A 19,692-nucleotide genomic window follows, 5' to 3' on the forward strand; every position below is an offset into this window, starting at 1 on the left:
AGGGGGGTCCAGTTTAGAGATATTTGATACCAATTATTCAACAAACGTCAGCCAGAGCCCAGATTTCCTACAGCAGCAGGGGTTCCCAGGTCATGTACTCCCCAGTCTGTGTCTAGCCCTACCAGGCAGGATCCCGTCCTCTCACCAGTTCCCCCCAAGCTGTGACCCTACATCCTCGGCTGTGGTCCTCTCCCTCCCCCCATGTCCCTTCCCCACCCAGGCTGTGTCCCCAGAATTGTTGTTTCTCCCCTACCATCCCAACAGGCCTTGTATCCAGTAGAGGGCCTCCGTAAAGTGGAGGGCAGATAAATGATTTTAATATCAGAGGCTTGGATCTGCACTGGGTGCAGTCCCCTCAGCCTTATCAGTGTCTATCTTGCACTGTCTTCCCTCAGCTTTCCCATATAATAGAGCACAGTGGTTGAGGTGGAGCTGAGGGTATGGGGGAGGTGTTCGTGCTTTGTGTAACACTGCAGCCACAGCTAACGATACAAGTCTGACTGGGGCCTAGTTCTCCCTATCCTAATCAATAACTCTGTGTGTATGTGTGTCAACAGAGAAGCTGAGAGTGTCCTGAAAGATCGAAATATTGGCCACTTCCTCATCCGCCTGAGCGACCGAGCATTTGGCTACATATTGTCTTACAAGTACGTATTTTCACATTTAATGACGGAACAGAATAAACAGGAATCGGGTTGCATATTGAATGGCTTTTTTTCTCAGACCTGTGAAGGCATAACCATGAGTGGTTTCTATCTGGTTCAGAAGAAACTGTCTGCATTTATGTAGCGCCTTCCATAACCTTAGGCTGCCCCAATGGAAGGTATTTGAAGTGTAGTGACTGCTGTAATATGAGAATCAGCAGCCAACTTCATCACAGCAGGATCCCACAAGCAGTGCTGTGATGATGAGAGAGAGAATTTGTTGCTCATCCTTCCTTTCCTCTTAATGTGAGTGCCACAACTTGCCATTGCAGTGTGCCATTAAGTGTCACTACATTGCTGTGGATCTGGAATCATGTATATGGCTGGGTATGGCTTCCCTAAAGTGAACCAGATGGGTGGTTAGCAATGATCATGGACACTATTACTGAAGGTTAAAGTTTATTAAATTATTGCAAATGCCCCAGCTGCTTTTCTGTTTTTTGAGTCCATGTCCCCAGTGTATAACCTCTCGATGATTAGCCCAGTGACATTACTCAAACAAAAGACCAAAAGAACTGCAGATGCTGGAAATCAGAAACAACAACAGAAATTGTTGGGAAAACGCAGCAGGTCTGTCAGCATCTGCGGAGGGAAATCAGAGTTAATGTTTCAGTTTCAGTGTTAGAACTCCTCCCCCCAGACACAAATCTGTGTCCCCGAGTTCTGAAGAAGGGCCACTGGACCCAAAACTTTAACTCTGATTTCTCTCCACAGCTGCTGACAGACCTGCTAACTTTTTCCAGTAATTTTTGTTTATGTTCGTGACATGACTAGAGCTGTGTTTGTCAGAAACTGTTGCTGCGGGATGAATGATTTCAGTGGTTTTTTTAGCACAGGCTGTAGGTATTTGCTGGTATGAATAGAATCTATGGATCTAACCTTCTGATTGGTTTATCTCCAGGGGCAATGATCGCTGTCGACACTTTGTCATCCAGCAGCTGAAGAATGGCAGGTACACGATCGATGGTAGCACTCACAGTCACAGGAGTCTCGCGGCCCTGATCAACTACTACACAACGGAAGTTATCCAGCCCTTTGGAGAGGTCCTCACTCAGTCCTGCAGTCAGGTAAGCAACTGTCACTTTGCAGATACACCACGTGGCGTCCTTCTTCCTTTTTGATCTGCTTTCTGAGGGTCTCTCATTTATCCCCTACAAATTCATATTGAAAGGCTTCTCTTATCTGCATTGACAGATGCAAAGATTTGAGAGCAATCTGAGGTGCAAAGTGGATCAAGGGCCCTGGAGAATTTGCTCTTTATTTGAGGAACAGGGTGGCCACCACAGAGGATGCTAGACTATTTTAAATTTCCAATATAATTAGGTACTACATGGCCTTACATATGTACCCAGACAGTCACATCCCTAATGATACAGGCTGTTCATCTAGAAATTCCAGTTTTCAGAAGTGTGATTATTTCTAATGTGTCAGACTCACAGGATATCATGGCCATGCTATGGATTAAGAAGAGGGTGATCTTACTCAATGTCTACTCAATTGATAGAAGCTGATCATCAAATCTTGATCCAGGCAGGTGGGTCTCAGCCTCACATTACAGATCCTGTTGGTTAAACCCCACTACAAGCAAGACCTCCTGAAAGTCAGCAGCACAACTTGAACATTGTTAGTGTGAGCTGTCAATGACTTGAGGAGGTAGCAGGGCAATAGCACATAGAGGGCCATTTTCAAAAAGTATTTTTAGTCTTTTAGTCTTTCCCTGCGCTCCATGCAATTGTCAAAATTTTGAGCATAATGGAATATAAAGTGGGAAATTGTGAAATTGTCCATTTCAGCAGGTAGGACAGAGCAGAAGCATACCACCTAACTGGTGGGATGCAGAGAGATCTGGGTGTCCTAGTACATGCATCACAGAAGATGCACATACAACAAGCAATGAGGAAAGCTAGTAGAGTGTTATGTTTTATTGTGTGGGAGGGCGGATTGGCTTCAGTTATAAATGGTATTGGTGAAGCAACATTTGAAGTACTGTGTACGGTATGTCTCCTTTTTTAAGGGAGGAATGCATTGGAAACAGTTCAGAAATGGTTTACTAGACTGAATACCTGGAATGAGGGGTTATCTAATGAGGAGCAACTGAACATCCTGGGCTTGTATCCACTTGAGTTCAGTAGAGTAAGAGCATCATACAGGTCTTGATGGAGTGGATGTGGAGAGGATGTTTCCTTTTCTGTTTGAAGATAAGGGGCCACTCATTTAAAACAGAGTTGAGCTGGATTTTTTTTCCTCTTAGAGAGTTGGAGAGAGGATTCTCACTGAATGTGGTAGAAGCAGAGTCATTGGTTTGTTTTTTAATTCATTTATGGGATGAGCGTGTCACTGGCCAGGCCTGAATTTCCTGTCCAGAGGGTAGGTAAGAATCAACCACATTGCCGTGGGTCACTTGTAGGCCAGACCCGGTAAGTATGGTAGTTTCCTTCCCTAAAGGACATTAGTGATAATCATTCAATGCCTGTTCCTTTTAGCTGTGCTCCACACACATCAGGGCTCAGTTTAGACACTGCAATGAGAAATTGATGGCCAAATGATTTATACAACATGGCAGCTTTTTCAACATTTTGCCATTTGTACCAGAAGCTAGCCATAGCATCAAAATGGAATTTCATAAAATTACTGGGGCCTTCTTTTTAAATGGTCAACTGTACAAATTTGAGGCCAGATTTAGACCTTTCCATTGGGATCCTAACACCAAGGTCAAATCAGGAGCACAGCACTGGGCCAAGAAGGGAACAGTCACTTCATCGGCAGTGATTTTTCCCAGAATTGGCCAATGATTGGTCAGTGAATTGGCTTAGCCAATTAGTTAATAATATTGGGTGGGCTATCAAAGCTGGAGTTTTGGTTCCAGGTGACAGAGAGGGAGGGCAGAAGGGAAAGCAGCCATCTTGAGGCACCCCCTCTCTTTGTCTTCTGGATTGAATATTTATATCTTTGGCAGGAACTTCGTTTGTTGAGAGTGGATTGATTGTAGGACTTGCTGACATGAACAGTAGTTGAGTTGAATGTAAATGGGAAATAAATAAATGTGAAGGAGAAAGAAAATGAGGGATATGTTGTTCAGATGGGAGGACATTTATGAAAAGTGGAAATACCAGCACACAGCATTTGGGCCCAATGGCCTGTACCTATCACATAAGCTCAAATTAACATGCCTCATTTTGGGTTACAGGATGACAGGTGCAATCTGTACGACCAGGTCTATTCACCCACCAAGCCCAGCTTCGAGGAGACAGAGAGGGAGCCAGTATCCAGACAGCCCCTTTTTCCCAACCACTCCCAATCTGAGGAGGGGTCACAGAGACCTCCAGCTGTCCCTCCAAAGGCCAACAGGATCCTCAACACCAGGAGGCTGACCTCATCTCTAGAAAGCATGTCCTCCAACAGTGAGGTGAGTGTCTCATTACAGTTAATGCCATGTGAGTTGTACAGCCACTACAGCAACAACTTTCATTTATGTAACATCCTTAATATTGCAACATCTCAGGAAGCTTTGTTTAAGTGAAATTAATCAAGATATATCAACATATGTTATAGGGAAGGTTTACCAGATAATACCAGAATACGTGGGTTGCCTTAGAGGAAAGGTTGGACATGTTAGGCTTATATCCAATGTGTTTAGAAGAGTAAGAGGCAACCTGATGGAATGTGCACAATGCTGAGTGGTCTTGACTTGGTGGATGTGGAGAGGATATTTACTCTTACAGGAGAATCTAGAATTAGGGGTTGTTGAAAAATCAGGGGTCATCCGTATAAAACAGAGGAGGTGGGTTTTTTTCTCTTGGGGGTCGTGAGTCTCTGGAACTCTCTTCCTCAAAAGATGTTGGAAGCAGAGTCTGAATATTTTTATAGCAGAAGTAGATAAATACTTACTAAACAAGGGGTTGGTGAAGGGTTATTTAAGGACAGAGCAGGACAGAATAGCCTACTCCTGCTCACAGTTTGTACATTCGTAAAAGAGCAATGAGGTGATGTGGAGAGGTTAAGGAAGGAAATTCCCACAAAGGTTTTGGAGGCAGGCAGCTGAAGGTGCAGTTGGTAATGGTGGAACACTTCAAACTGGGGGCACATGAGAGAAGAACGAAGATCATGGTGATAGCCTGTGGGCCTGGAGAAATCACAGAGGCAGGGAGGGTGAGGCCAGAAAAGGACTAAAAACGATAAGAACTGATTGACTGGGAGCCAGTGTAGCTCAGTGAATACAGGAGTGAGTTAGGGAGTGGGATTTTCTGGGAATATGAAGACATGGCAGAGTTACAAGCTGGAAGGCTCAGCTTCAGATACGCCCACTCTCACCATTCTGAATAGCCGAGGTAAAGAGATTTGTTTCCGACCAGATACAGCACCTGATTGTATGCTGCTGCTGAGTGGTCAAAGACAGCTTTACAACTACAGTTCCCTGCCACATTAGCACTGCCAAAGCAGTCTTTACTTGCACCACCAGGGGAAGATATGAAGCAATGGCAAGGACCTCCTCCTGGAGAGACACACCCAAGGGATCGGGGGATTAGGCTGCAAGGAGTGTGGGGATAGTGCGCGAGGTGTGTAGAAAGTGTGCAGTGGTTCAGCTGCAGCCATTCACCTGGTGAAGCTCAATGGACCAGTCTCTGCTTATTACTTGAGTCTGTTCAAATGTTTCAGGGACCCTGTTGATCCACTTGGGCCTGTTCTAGCATTCCCTGCAATTTTGCTGTCATGAGGCTGGCTAAGTACATCCAGCAAGATCTTACAACTCAAGACATTTATGGTTGACTGATGTAGATTACTGATATTATTTCCTGTTTTCACCAAGCTCTGTTGTCGAAAGATTGCTGTCTTTTAGCAACTGTCCGGGGAACTTTCTCAGCCAGTTTAATGTGATTATGTTCACATGTAGTCAGATTTCTAAATGCGACCTAGCAACAAAGACATTGACAGACAGACTCCTATCTGCACTGAAGACCAACACATTTCCTGAGAGTGCAGAAAGGGGAGTCAGTTTAGTATCTCAGCCAAAAGCCAGCTGTATCGGCAGTGCAGCACTCCCTCAGGACCGCACCGGGAGCACCAGCTTGGATCCTGAGCTCAAATCCTGATCTCAGGTCATGGCTTGTTACTTCTAAGTCCCATTTCAGGGATTTGTGCTTCGGACCTTGACTGATGTTCCCAGAGCAACTAGAGACATCATCGATGCCTTGATCAAAATTAATCCTTCAATTGGCATTCTTATTATCACTATAGGCCATTGTGAGAACTTGCCAGGTGTAAGTTGGTTGTTGACTTTCCTACATTATGCCTTCTGTGATTTGGGACATGTCAAGTTGATGAAAGTTTCTGTAGGATCTATGTAGGTATTATAGTCTGTATTCAGAAATGTCCAATGTTCCTAAAAAATGATTTCCAGTTGACGTGACGAAAATGTTAATTTGTGTTCAAGGACTCTGACCCAGCCCCACCTCTACCGCTCAGGGCAAGCATGGTCTTTGAGCAGGACAGACAGGATGGAGCGACATACGGGCGAGTTAATAAACTGAAATATAAGGAGCAGCAGGCACCCCCGGTATTGAGCAACAAGAGGACAAGCAAGGAAAGCTTGGCAAATCCACTCTACAGTCTGGGATTGGATATCCGCAAGTCGCAATCTTCAGAAAAACAGTCACAGCTGAGCAGTGTTGTATATTCCCTGGCTATAGAGCCGCAGCCAATATATAATGAAGCATTTGAGCCACCAGACTTGAATCCATCAACAGATGTGGTATATGCTGAGGTGGACATGAAACAATGGAAAATTGGAGCGATGCCTGCTGCGAGTGGCAATAGTTATGCCACCATTGCTGCATCAACTGAACACTCAAGCCAGGCCTCCAATGCCAAGCAAATGAGTTTGACCACTCCACCATTGACTCCTCCTCGATTGTCGCCCAATTTGAATCAGAGGTTGAAATCTGCATCACCCACTCGATCTCCACAGAAACACAAAGTGAGTCAGAAGCCGCTGGCAAACATTTGGCCTGTCTGTCATTCGGCTGAGCACTCTCAGGCAAAAGATCAACCTTATGACGATACCCTGGGCAAGAAAAACTCCACAAGCTGTCCAGAGAACACGTATGAACAAATTCCCGAGGAATTCTCCAAACGAGGCCAAGCAAAGCCAGTGACTGCAGAGAAGGTAAAGGTTATTCCTAACCCTTCATCCATGCCTTTTCCGCTCATACAATTCCAGTGGCAAAGTGGAAGTATGGGGACAAGAGGGAGTAGTGGTTCCATCTAAATGTAGGGAAAGCAGTTTACAAATAACCAAGATTCACCCTGACATCAGGGAGTCTTCCCTCGATAACTCCATGAGTTGCTACTAAGTTTTAAAACCCAGGGCTCAAATTACTTCAGCTAATGAATAGGAATGTTCTGGAATTCCTACATGGAACAGGATGTACACGTGCGGGGTTGGAGGAGCTGCCCTCCCCCTTCCTCTATCTATTAGATCTTAAAACTTACTACACAAAAAAAACTACTAATTTCTACTGTCACTTATATAGGGAGGTTAATTATAATGCTTTAAGAAATTCTCATTTAAAAATTGGAACTTTTATTTCCCAGCTCCTTAGGCTAATTATGAAATTAAACTACGATCAACATTTTGTCCCATGAATGAAGTAAAAATAATTAAGATTATAATTCAACTTATGTTGTAAGTAAATTTAGTGGCTGTGCTCTCCCAGTGTAGAGTGGTGCTTCAAGACAATACAGTTCAAGAAAGTTGCGATTTGTATTGTGTCATCTTACATCCTTGTACAATGTAATATAAATAGCCTTGCATCTAAATGTGCCTGCTGGGAATGTTCAGCAAGAAACTGAGGCTGGCTTGTCCATGTAATCAAGTAAGAAAGTGGCACAAGTGTAAGTATTTTAGAAACACAGAATCTCTACAGTGTGGAAACAGGCCCTTTGGCCCAACAAACCCACACTGACCCTCTAAAGAGTAACCCACCCAGACCCATTCCCCTACCCTATTACTCTACATTTATTCTTGACTATGCAAGGAGCAAGTGAGGATTGTAGATGCTGGAGATCAGAGCTTAAAAATGTGTTGCTGGAAAAGCACAGCAGGTCCGGCAGCATCAAAGGAACAGGAGAATCGACGTTTTGGGCATAAGCTCTTCTTCAGGAATCTTTTATCAATGTTTCGGGCATAAGCCCTTCTTCAGGAATTCCTGAAGAAGAGCTTATGCCCAAAACATCGATAAAAGATTCCTGAAGAAAAGCTTATTCCCGAAACGTCGATTCTCCTGTTCCTTTGATGCTGCCGGACCTGCTGCGCTTTTCCAGCAACACATTTTTAAGCACCTGATTAATGAACCTTACCTACACATCCCTGAACGCTATGGGCAATTTAGCTTGTCCAATTCAACTGATCTGCACATCTTTGGACTGTGGGAGGAAACTGCAGCACCCGGTTGAATTTCACGCAGACACAGGGAGAACATGTAAACTCCACACAGTCGCCCGAGGCTGGAATCAAACCCGGATCCCTGATGAGACTCAATGGACTGAAGGGCCTCCTCTCTAATGTATGATTCTATAAATATTAGTGAAATAGTTCCAACTGAATGACTTCTTGAACCCCTTTTAATGTGGTTCTCTCTCACTGCACACACACTGAAGAGCTTGAATTGACGATCCTTGAACAGATTGCTGGGTGAGGATGAATGGTCACACTATCTACACACTCTCAATCTTGCCATGCCCAATCCTATTGTGTTTATACTGGAGAACTAATCCCTTGTGGTTGCTACAGTGAAAGAAATGTTTTATATAAGCAGCAATTTCATTCTTTTACGCTCACCTGGTAGAAGTATAAAGCCTGTGATTCATATCTATTTTATGTTCTGTATTTACCAAACCCCATTCCCAACCAGAGCTGACTCATTCCCGAATTAACATATTTGCCATTAGGTTGAGCACGGTTTTTGACCCCGCAATGCCCCTTATCCAATGGCCATCAATTTCCTCAGATCACACCCTATCCATTTCAATACAATGGTGATATTCCCAGCAGGCACATTTAGATGCAAGGCTATTTATATTACACTGTACGAGGATGTAAGATGACACAATACAAATCACAACTTTCTTGAACTGTATTGATGGGCTATTTTCTTTGGAACAGAGGAGATTCAATTGGTGTATAAGATTGTGAGACACCCAGATACAGTGGAGGAAAATAACCCAGTTCCCTCAAGTAGGGAGGTTGATAAAGGGGAAATATTTAATATAAAAGATTAGAGGGGAGTTGGAGCTAATTTTTATTCACCCGGGGGGTGGGAGGTGGTGGGGCGAACTGGTCTCGATCTCACTGCCCTGCAACGTTGGCTGAGGCAGAAACCCACATCACATTTAAAAACAATTGGGTTCACACTGGAAATGCTACAACTGAGAGATCTGGAAACTGGGATTAGGTCACTTTAGGGCAAGGATTAGGGTGTGTTGGCTGACAGAGCCATAATGGGCTAAATGACCTCCTCCTGTTCTGTAAATACATTCCTGTGTAAACATCAAGAAGGGATATCTCATGATCTGGGCCACCATCAGCTATTTTAAACCCACATTTCTATGAAACTACACTCCAATTCAGTTCTGTATAAATGAGCTTCTGTATATTTGAACCATCGCAACAGAATAATATCCATCTTCTCACAGTGAGAAAAAGCTCCTAGCTGGATATTAGAGCTGAGCTTTGCTTCCTATTAGAATGTAAACTTGTGTGTGTACATTTGTAAGACTCAAGGAGAGTTTGTTTGTTGTAAATGTGATCGGTGTTGTAATAATCCTCAAATGCCACCCTCTGAGACCAGCTGTGAACTGGACCAACCAGCAGGCCACTCCTAGAAACTAATGCTTGTTCCGAGTTTAATGGGAAAAAGGAGTGAGTAACTCCCATAATGCAGAGGGGCACTTGGGGTGCTGGAACAAAGCGGGGCTACACCGCATTGAACTTACCATTCTCACCAAGTGTATTGGCCATCGTAATCCTGGGTGTTAAAGTGGGTGGGGGCACTGAAGAAACTAACTACCAAACACAAGCCTTTAAACCCTGGTGCCAGCAGGTATGGAGGACGAATCTGATGCAATGAGTTGTCCACCTCAATCAGTTAGGACCAAGCTCCCCCAAATGGTGTGTTTTGCTGCTTCTCAATGATTGGATGCTGGAGAAGTTGGAAGTTTGCATCATAAAATGCTGAGAAACTGCCAGTGGATTGTAACAAGTGTCCTGGCATGGGTTGGGTGGTTCATAGGTTTTGGGCAGATCAGATCAATTGATGAGCCTGTAACAACCAGGGGATTATACCCACCTACCACATAGACTGAGAAATGCTGGGTATCTATGCCCAAAATATTCCCCTCATGGCCTTACCCATCTGTTCTCTATGCCATCTTCCCCTCAGAGCATCCATACAACAGCTCCCTTGGTTATTCTAACTGAATTCCCTCCCTAACCCTCTTCAGTAACCCCCTGTTTTCTCTGAATTTTGCAGCCATTTTGACGCAGCTGTTTGCCAATTCACCTTTAGTTCCTATCCACAATTTCTGGAGACTCATTTCCTCCTTCCTAAACCCCTCTGAAGGGAAAGAGTGTTCTTCATATTTTACAGCCGCTATATAAATGTGATTTTTGAATCTTTACACTAAATAGTTTAACCCAAACTTCCTGCTTTTGTTTTCCCCAGGAGGAGGTTCGTAAGAAATGGTTTTCCGATTGGAAATACAAATGAAAAAGTTGATCCTCATCTGATGAAAGTGGTGCTCAGCACTCTTTGTGCTTCATTGTTTTAATTCCCAGGATCCCACCACCTACCCTCTTAACATACAACACTACGGTGAAAATGGGCCCAGCAATTTGCTGCATTTCAAGAAAGACACTCACCCTAGCTCCTGGTGTATTCTTTCGCAGAAGTGACACTCGGCGCTAATGTTTCGTATCTTCATAGATATATTTCACAATAAGCTGTCATTAACTTCACTATATGCGACTGATTAATGTTCATCCCTGCTTCTGATAAAATAACTCCTGTGAATTAATTTCATAATGTGTTTGTTAATATTTAAGTCATGGAAGTGAGTCAATTTTGATTTTGTGAAATACTATAATTATGTGACAGAATTGATATCTCTCCAACTGATTTCAAATGGACAAGTTGAAAACAAATTTCAAACTCGCTAGCTGTTATCTTGCCATTTGTCAATACATTATCTCTCAACTCAGTGCCTGTCAAATTTCTGCCAGTTGTTTTAGAATGATTTCTGTTAAGTCTCTTTCTATTTTTCTCTGATCTTTGATGATTCTTCATTACTTGCAATGTAAAGGTTTCTGTGGATGTTTGTGAGAATACCAACCAGAAGTGACCCTGGGACTGGGTTCACCCAGTGGGAATGACCCCTGGAGTGGGTTCACCCAGTGGGAGTGACCCTGGGAGTGACTTGGGGAGTGGGTTCATCGGTGGGAGTGACCTGGGATGTGGATTCACCCAGTGGGAATGACCCGGGGAGTGGGTTCACCCAGTGGGAGTGACCCTGGGAGTGACTTGGGGAGTGGGTTCACCAGTGGGAGTGACCCGGGATGTGGGTTCACCCAGTGGGAGTGACCCGGGAAGTGGGTTCACCCAGTGGGAGTGACCCTGGGAGTGGGTTCACTCAGTGGGAATGACGCAGGGAGTGGGTTCACCCAGTGGGAGTGACCCTGGGAGTGTGTTCACCCAGTGGGAGTGACCCCAGGAATGGGTTCACCCAGTGGGAGTGACCCTGGGAGTGAGTTCAGTGAGTGGGAGTGACCCGAGAGTTAGTGCACCCCATTGGGTGACATTTACTTTGTGCTACTTTACAATGACATTGTGAAGATTGGAAAATCAGTGAGAGTTCACTGCATTCGATTCCATTTTATGAGACTGTGACCTTTTGTAGCAGAACTTCATCTTTCAATATCAGCTCATGAAACCTTGCTGGTTGGCTGACTGATCAGTTTATCCACATGAGAAACAGGAAGAATGATTTTGCTAAAGATTAGATTCACTGCTAATCTGTTTGACTTTATTTTTGATTTCCATATCTATCTTTGCATTTTCTAACTGATGCAGTCAGTGTTTTATGAGTGAATTCTTGGTTTAAGCCCATGAGGGATGGAAGCTGTTGAGGAGTAGTTCAGTGGCAGCATTGCTCAGCCGCAGGCTTCCATTTACACAGCTCCAGATGTTGTGAAGGATTGGTTTCACTGCAGCAAATATCTATTTGCTTTTGGGATATTGCATTTATTGTTTGTCATTGTTCTGACAGAAGACACTAGTGGGACTCTACTTATTGGAATGCTGCAGTCCTTGTATTGCTGCTGCTATCCTGATGGTGCTCAATGTATTATGTCTAATTCTAGACAGTGTGTGACTTGGAAGGGCATTCCAAGCTAAGAATGCTCCCACTACATTGCTGACCTTGTGATGGTGTAGAATGACAACACTGACATTTCACTTGGCAATGGGCTAAATGGCTGCTGGGAGGAGCAAATTGATTCAGAATCCTTGTATTTCACTAGGAGAACAATAGCAACCAAGGAAGCCATTCAGCCCCTTGGCTCTGTCCCATCACTGAGTTAGATCATAACAGATCTCTATCTTAACTCCATTTTGTCACGATGCTTCGATAATCTTAAGCTTGCAAAAAAACGTGGATGGTCTCAATTTTGAAATCTCCACTCAGCCTTCCCGCTCCATTTTAAGGGAGAGACATTTCCTGGTTTCCACTCCCCTTTGTATGAACAGGTGTTTCTTAACATTGCCGTGAGTGACCTGATTTTAAAGTCATGTTCCTTTCATTCTAGGGACTCCCACCATCTAGCTGTCAACCCTGTCAGATCTTTTAATCACCTAAAACACCTCCGATCAGATTACCCTTTAATCATCCGTACTCAAGGAATCCCAAATCTAGTTAGTGCAACCTGTCCTCATAATTTAACTATTTCAACTCCTGGTCCATCCTTGAAATCCATCCTCACATGTTTAGCAGGGTGATGTGGTGTCCAACATGAGCAATATGTTCTATTGACAAAACCCCCACAAACCTTGACAACACTAGCCCTTAAAACAGAACCTACGTACAGTTCAGTAACTTTAAACAGGAGAAGAGATGACATTTGGAAGAAATGTTTAGGACAGTTGAAATAAGCCTGAGACTCTGTAGTTTTCTGATGACGTATTTTTTGTATGTTTTATACTTTTTAAAAATTGCATTATTGGATTATTGGCAGTAGGGCCCAGACCCCCTTTACAATGGCATCACTCAACAACTTTGCTTATTTTTAAATTATTCTGATTTTAAGACACTTATTTAATTTGCTGGTTGTTTGCTCCAATAAAGTTAGAAATGATTATACCTTCCTCCTGTTCAGGATTTCCAATATTTTCATCAATACGTGTATGAATAAAAATGTGAAACAGCCTCACACAAACGGGTCAAAGATGGAAATGGTTGCAGCAGGTTTTGCTGGGTTAGGTTCCATAACGTCCCCTTGGACCTGAGGACACAGTCCAGGGGACAATTTACGAACGTCAAGCAAAGGAAGCATCAGTGTGAGGTTAGATGTAATTACTGTGAGATTGGTGTGGGTGTCAGGGTCATCATGATGAAGATCAAAGTTCAGGACAAAGTAAATGGGCATGCTGAATGTTGGAATGCCGGTTGTGGTGAAGATAAAGGTGCAGGTTGGGGGTTGGGCAAACATCAGGATGAGGGTCAAGAATCGGAATGGGGCTTGAGTGAGGGCCAGGGGTCAGGGAGATGAGTAGAGCAAGGCTTATAAACTAAGGTCTGATTCTGAGAATGTACACAATTCTCCACAACAGTTTTAGATGGTCTTATGGGACAATTCCAACTGATGTGTAGTCAGTCGGTTAATCTAGTTTACCTTTCTTGTAAAAAAATCACTGCTGCAGTTTGTAGAAAACTGAGCTGACATAACTGATTCACTTTTGGACCCTCTTGTTGACCTTTTGAGAGAGTTGGCTTCCAGGGTATGCAAAATGCTCAACATATGCATTGAAGGAGAGACTCTGGAATATTGGAGGTGGAATATTAACTGACCAGGTCAGGGTTGATATCAGTTTTGTTCTGGCAACATTCAAGGACTGGATAAGTCGCTTGTGTGCAAACTTCAAGAGGCCAATAGTGGGTTGTAAATCTGGTGCACAGTAGATAATGATACTGCAGTCTTTTGAATATTGTGGGTCTTCTGTGTCTATGGTAATCAGTTTAGTTTCTCCACAGAAGCAACTGAGTTCAATGACTTTCATAGACTATTATTTCAATGGAGAACAATTGCAGAATTCTGGAGTACAGAGGGATCTCAAAAAGTCACAAAACGTCAGTGTACAGAGACAGCTAGTAATTGGGAAGGCAAATACAATAGTAGCCTTTATTACAAGAGAGATGGAAAATAAAAGAAAGAAATCTTGTAACAGCTTTATAGCACATTGGTGAAACCACATTTGATGTAGAGTACATAGTGCACAGTACACAATGTACAGTAATGATCTTATTTACTGGCATTGGAGGCAGTTTTGAGAAAGCTGATTACTGGGATGAAGGTTGTCTTCTGAGGAAATGTTAAGCAGGTTAGGCCTAAGTGGAAGGTCTGCAGAGAGATTTACATAGGTTAAGTGAGTGGCCAAAAGTCTGGCAGATGAAATACAATGTTGGTAAATATAAGGTTATTCACTTTGGAAGTAAAAATAGTAGGTCTGAATATTATTTAAATAGTAAAAGATTGCAGCATGCTGTTGTGTAGAGTACTTGTATATGAATCGCCAGAAGTTGATTTGGAGGTACAAAAGTAATCAGGAAGGCAAACGGAATATTGGCTTTCATTGCTACAAGTTTGAATTTAAGAGCAGGGAGGTTCTGTTGCAAGTGTATAAGGTGTTAGTGAGGCTGCACCTGGAGTGTTGTGTACAATTCTGGTCTTCTTACTTGAGGAAGGATATACTGGCTTTGGAGATGGTGCAGAGGAAGGGACTCCCCTGTGAGGAGAGATTGAGCTGCCTGGGACTGTACTTGCTGGAATTTAGAAGAATGAGAGAGAATCTTATGGAAACATATAAAATTATGAAAGAGAAAGATAAGATAGAGGCAGGCAAGTGGTTTCCCCTGATGGGTGAGACTAGAACTTGGGGACATGGCCTCAAGAATAGAGGGAGTAGATTTAGGACAGAGATGAGGAAGAACTGCTTTTCCCAGACAGTAGGGAATCTATGGAATTCTCTGCCCAAGGAAGCAGTAGAGGCAGCTTCGTTAAATGTAGGGCAACATGGTGGCTCAGTAGTTAGCCTCACAGCACCAGGGACTTAGGAGTTTGCACATTCTCTCTGTGTCTGCTCCGGTTTCCTCCCACAATCCAAAGATGTCCAAATTAGGTGAATTGGCCATGTTAAATTGCCCATAGTGTTCAGGGATGTGTAGGTTAGGTACATTAGGCAGAGGTAAATGTAGAGTGATAGGGAATGGTTCTGGGTGGTTTACTCTTCAGAGGGTTGGTGTGGACTTGTTAGGTCTGTTTCCACATTGTAGGTATTGTATTGTATTCTATTCTATATCAAGACAAAGTTGGATGGGGTTTTGCACGGTAGGGCAATTAAGGGTTATAGGGATAATGCAGGTAGGAAGAGCTGAGATGATGGATAAATCAACCATGATCTTAATGAATGACAGAGCAGGTTCAATGGGCCAAATGGCCTACCCCTGCTTCTATTACAGCAAAACTATACACGTTGGAGTTTAAATGAATGAAAGGTCATCTTATTGAAACTGAAAGTTAAAAGATTTTGACAGAATACATACAGAGAGGATGTTTCCATTCTGGGGCACTAGATCCAAGATCTCCCATTTAAGACAGAGATGTGAACGAATTTAGTGGTTAGTGTTTGGAATTCTCTTCCTCAGAGGGCAGTGGAGGCAGAATCCTTGAAAATATTCAATGCCAAGTTAAGACAAATGCTTTATTGACACAAGATTGACACAAGTGGGTGCTTAACAGGGTGAGATATTGAATTTGGTAATGAGGAAGAGATGAACAGGCAGTTGGAGGAGTTTGAGAGATCCAACATGGATTTGAAACTGACTGATCATTCTTCTCCAAAATTATTGACTTGTTTCGAAGAGGTTACAGACAAGGTTGATGATGAAGGAAATGGGATCGATGTTGTCTGCAGTTTTGAAACACATGACAAGGCAGCACATACAAGGTAAACCAACCTGAGGCTCATGGAATCAGAGAGTCAGTGTACAACCAGATAATAAGTTAACTTTTTGGACAGAAAACTACCCTGCTGCAGCACTAAGATAGGCCAAATAAACTCAGCATTGAGAAACTTCAACATGGAAACCAGAGCAGGGTACCTGGAACATACAGCTCACCATTTGCTACAACTGACTTCTAAGTTGCTTTGGACCAAATAGCATCGCAGGGCATCTTCCAGGGGCATATCACTTGTCCATGGACATTGGCATCTGGTGTCCGCCACCTCTCAAAATGATCAGGATCGCTCTTCAATACACTAGCAGATTGGCATTGCAGGGAGCACCAGAACATACATGTAAAGGCTGATTCAGCGACACTTTAGACCCAACTCACAGACTCAACCAGGCTGCATCTCAGGCTGCTCACTTGGTTTCATAGCATTCTCTCATGAGGTATTAATGTACCACAAACTGAGATGCCAGTCTAATATCCGCAGCATGTGCCCTCTGCCTGTTCTGTAAACACTCTGCCCCTTTATTCAGCCAACGTCCATGTCAAAAACTGGTTGGAGGCTGGTCCTCAATCATGAAGGAGTGAGGGGGCTGTCTGTCAAGGGGGTTCCAGACCTATCAGTCACAGGCACAGTTCACACACAGTCCAGGAGCTCACCATGGTCACTCTCTGCTTTGGCCACCCACAGTCAGGGCATGTGTCCAACTGCAGTCCAGGGAGTGGGCAGTGTCATTCCTGTAGGGCCAGCAGCAACTTAGGGGGAATTTTGTATCATCAGTCAGGAAGTTACAAACAAAGCTGCAGGGTCTGCTCTATCATGTCCAGGGGCTACTTACTCAGTGAAGTTGGTCAGAATCTGGAGTGAGTGAGTCCTCTGGTCAGTGAGGAGAGTATAAGGTGGAGAGAGCCTGTAGGGGCAGTGGGGTGGGAATCACTGCGTAAAACTTAGGGGAGCCAGGCATGGGCATTTCCAGAGCTGAGGACAAGGACAGTGAATTTGGGGATTGGGAGGGGAGGTCTTAATAGGGGGTTATGCAGAACAGCATCAGACGGCATGGTTAGTGAAGGAAAAGGTATTGTTAGCAATGCCCAGCAAAGAGGGAGAATAGAAGATTAGAGTGAGCATCATTAAGGTGTGAGATGAAAGGGAACATGCAGGCTTGTTATGGAGGTGGGGGATGTACCTGGTGAGTGGAGCCCAGGACGGACCGTGTCCACTGTGAGCCGTGTCCTCTGACATCACTTGCCATTTTCTAGATGTGAAAACAAAATGCCCAGGGTCAGTGAAGTCAATGGCTATTTGATGGGCAAAAGGATCCACATCTACTGGATAATTGGGGTAAATGCATGATGCAGCCACTTCCAAACATCATAGTGGTGGAGGGTTGCTTTTCAGAATAGGAGGCCTGTGACCAGTGGCGTACCACAAGGATTGGTGCTGTGTCCATTGCTTTTCATCATTGATACAAATGATTTGGAATGTAAACACAGGAGGCATAGTTAGTAAGTTTGCAGATGACAGCAAAATTGGAGGTGTAGTGAGCAGTGAAGAAGGTTACCTCAGTGTATAACAAGAGGTATAACAGGATTAGATGGGTTGAAGAGTGGCAGATGGAGTTTAATTTAGATAAATGTGGGGTTAGATAAATTTTGGAAAAGCAAATCAGAGCAGGACTTATACACTTTGTGGTAAGTTCCTCGGGAGTGTTGCTGAACAAAGAGACCTTGGAGTGCAGGTTCATAGTTCATTGAAAGTAGAGTCACAGATGGTCAGAATAGTGAAGAAGGTGTTCAGTATGTTTTCCTACATTGGTCACAGTATTGAATATAGGAGTTGGGAGGTCATGTTGCAGCTAAATAGGGCATTGGTCAGGCTACTTTTGGAATATTGCGTGCAGTTCTGGTCTCCTTACTATCAGAAGGATGTTGTGAAACTTGAAAGGATTCAGAAAAGATTTACAAGGATGTTGCCAGGGTTGGAGGATTTGAGCTATAGGGAGAGGCTGAGCAGGCTGAGGCTGTTTTCCCTGGAGCATCGGAGGCTGAGGGGTGACCTTATAGAGGTTTATAAAATTATAAGGGGCATGGATAGGATAAATAGACAAGGTCATTTCCCTGGGGTAGGGAGTCCAGAACTAGAAGGAATGGGTTTAGAGTGAGAGGGGAAAGATATAAAAGGGACCTAAGGGGCAACTTTTTCACACAAAGGATGGTACATGTATGGAATGAACAGGCAGAGGAAGTGGTGGAACTAGTACAATTACAACATTTAAAAGGCATCTGGATGGGTATATGAATGGGAAGGGTTGAGAGGGATATGGGCCAAGTGCTGGCAAATGGGGATAGATTAGGTTAGGATACCTGGTCGGCATGAGTGGAGGAACTTAGGTCCGGTCCTTGAAAATTGAACTTGGGCATCTCAATTTTGTTGAAGAATGTTCAATAATGTTACAGTGATATTACAGTGAGATTATGGAGATTTTACAGTGATGTTAAGGGGCGCAACTACATGTGCAACTATCACTTGTCCTGGTGAGAGCCGCATAACTTTACATCCTCATTTTTTGTGCAAGCGTAAGGATGGCCTGTGCTGAATACAATGAAATGTTGAGCACTTGATGTAGGTCGGCGTAGGAAGGTGTTGAAGCAGAGCAGATATCTCGCTCTCAATGACAGTTGGGGAGTGGTCACTCAGCTAGCATTGCCTCCATCGCCAAATGGCTGAACAGGACTAGGAGCAGGAGTAGGCCATCTAGCCCTTCGAGCCTGCTCTGCCATTCAATAAGATCATGGCTGATCTTTCCATGTACTCAGATCAACTTACCTGCCCTCTCACCCTAACCCTTAATTCCTTTACTGGTCAAAAATTATTGATCTTAGCTTTTAAAACATTTACTGAGGAAGCCTCAACCACTCCACCTCTGGGTGAAGAAGTTCCTCCTCAATTCAGTCCTAAATCTGCTGCCTCTAATTTTGAGGCTATGCTGTCTTGTCCTAGTTTCACCTGCCAGTGGAAACATCTTCTCTGCTTCTATCTTATCTATTCCCTTCATTATTTTCTATGTTTCTGTAAGATCCCCTCAATCTTCTAAATTCCAACGAATATAATCCCAACCTACTCAGTCTCTCCTCATGAGCCAACCCCCTCAACTCCAGAATCAACCTGGTGAACCTCCTTTGCACCCCGTCCAGTGCCAGTACATCCTTTCTCAAGTAAGGAGACCAAAATTGCACATAGTACTCCAGGTGTGGCCTCACTTGCACGTTATACAGGTGCAACATAGCATCCCTGCTTTTAAACTTAATTCCTTGAGCAATGAAGGACAAAACTCAATCTGCCTTCCTAATTGCTTGTACCTGCAGACCAACCTCTGTGTTTCATGCACAAGGACACCCAGTCCCTCTGCATATCAGTATGCTGCAGTTTCTTACCATTCAAGTTGTAGTCTTTTTTTTATTGTTATTCCTGTCAAAATGGATTACTTCATGGAACATAAAACTGTACAGCACAGTAGAGGCCCTTCAGCCCTCAATGTTCTCCCATCCTTTTTATTCTACTCTAAGATCAGACTAATCTACATAGTCTTCATTGTACTAACTTCCATGTGCCTATTCAAGAGTCACTTAAATGTCTCTAACGTATCAAACTCTACTAGCACTGCTGGCAGTGCATTCCACACACCCACCATGCTCTGAATCAAGAATATA

General features: G+C 43.6%; 1 protein-coding gene across 1 annotated transcript in view; it reads left to right on the top strand.

Moving 5' to 3' along the window:
* Nucleotides 1-10,827, top strand: part of LOC132834833 (SH2 domain-containing protein 7-like) — a 30,476-nt gene extending 19,649 nt beyond the window's left edge. The window contains exons 4-8 of the mRNA XM_060853904.1: nt 558-647; nt 1,606-1,771; nt 3,892-4,110; nt 6,136-6,867; nt 10,424-10,827. Of these exons, the coding sequence (XP_060709887.1) occupies nt 558-647; nt 1,606-1,771; nt 3,892-4,110; nt 6,136-6,867; nt 10,424-10,468 (1,252 nt within the window). The 3' untranslated portion in view covers nt 10,469-10,827. The remainder of the gene's footprint in view (nt 1-557; nt 648-1,605; nt 1,772-3,891; nt 4,111-6,135; nt 6,868-10,423) is intronic.
* Nucleotides 10,828-19,692: the final 8,865 nt, after the last annotated feature.

Source organism: Hemiscyllium ocellatum, chromosome 42, assembly GCF_020745735.1.
Source record: "Hemiscyllium ocellatum isolate sHemOce1 chromosome 42, sHemOce1.pat.X.cur, whole genome shotgun sequence".
In the NCBI taxonomy this organism is placed as follows: domain Eukaryota; kingdom Metazoa; phylum Chordata; class Chondrichthyes; order Orectolobiformes; family Hemiscylliidae; genus Hemiscyllium; species Hemiscyllium ocellatum.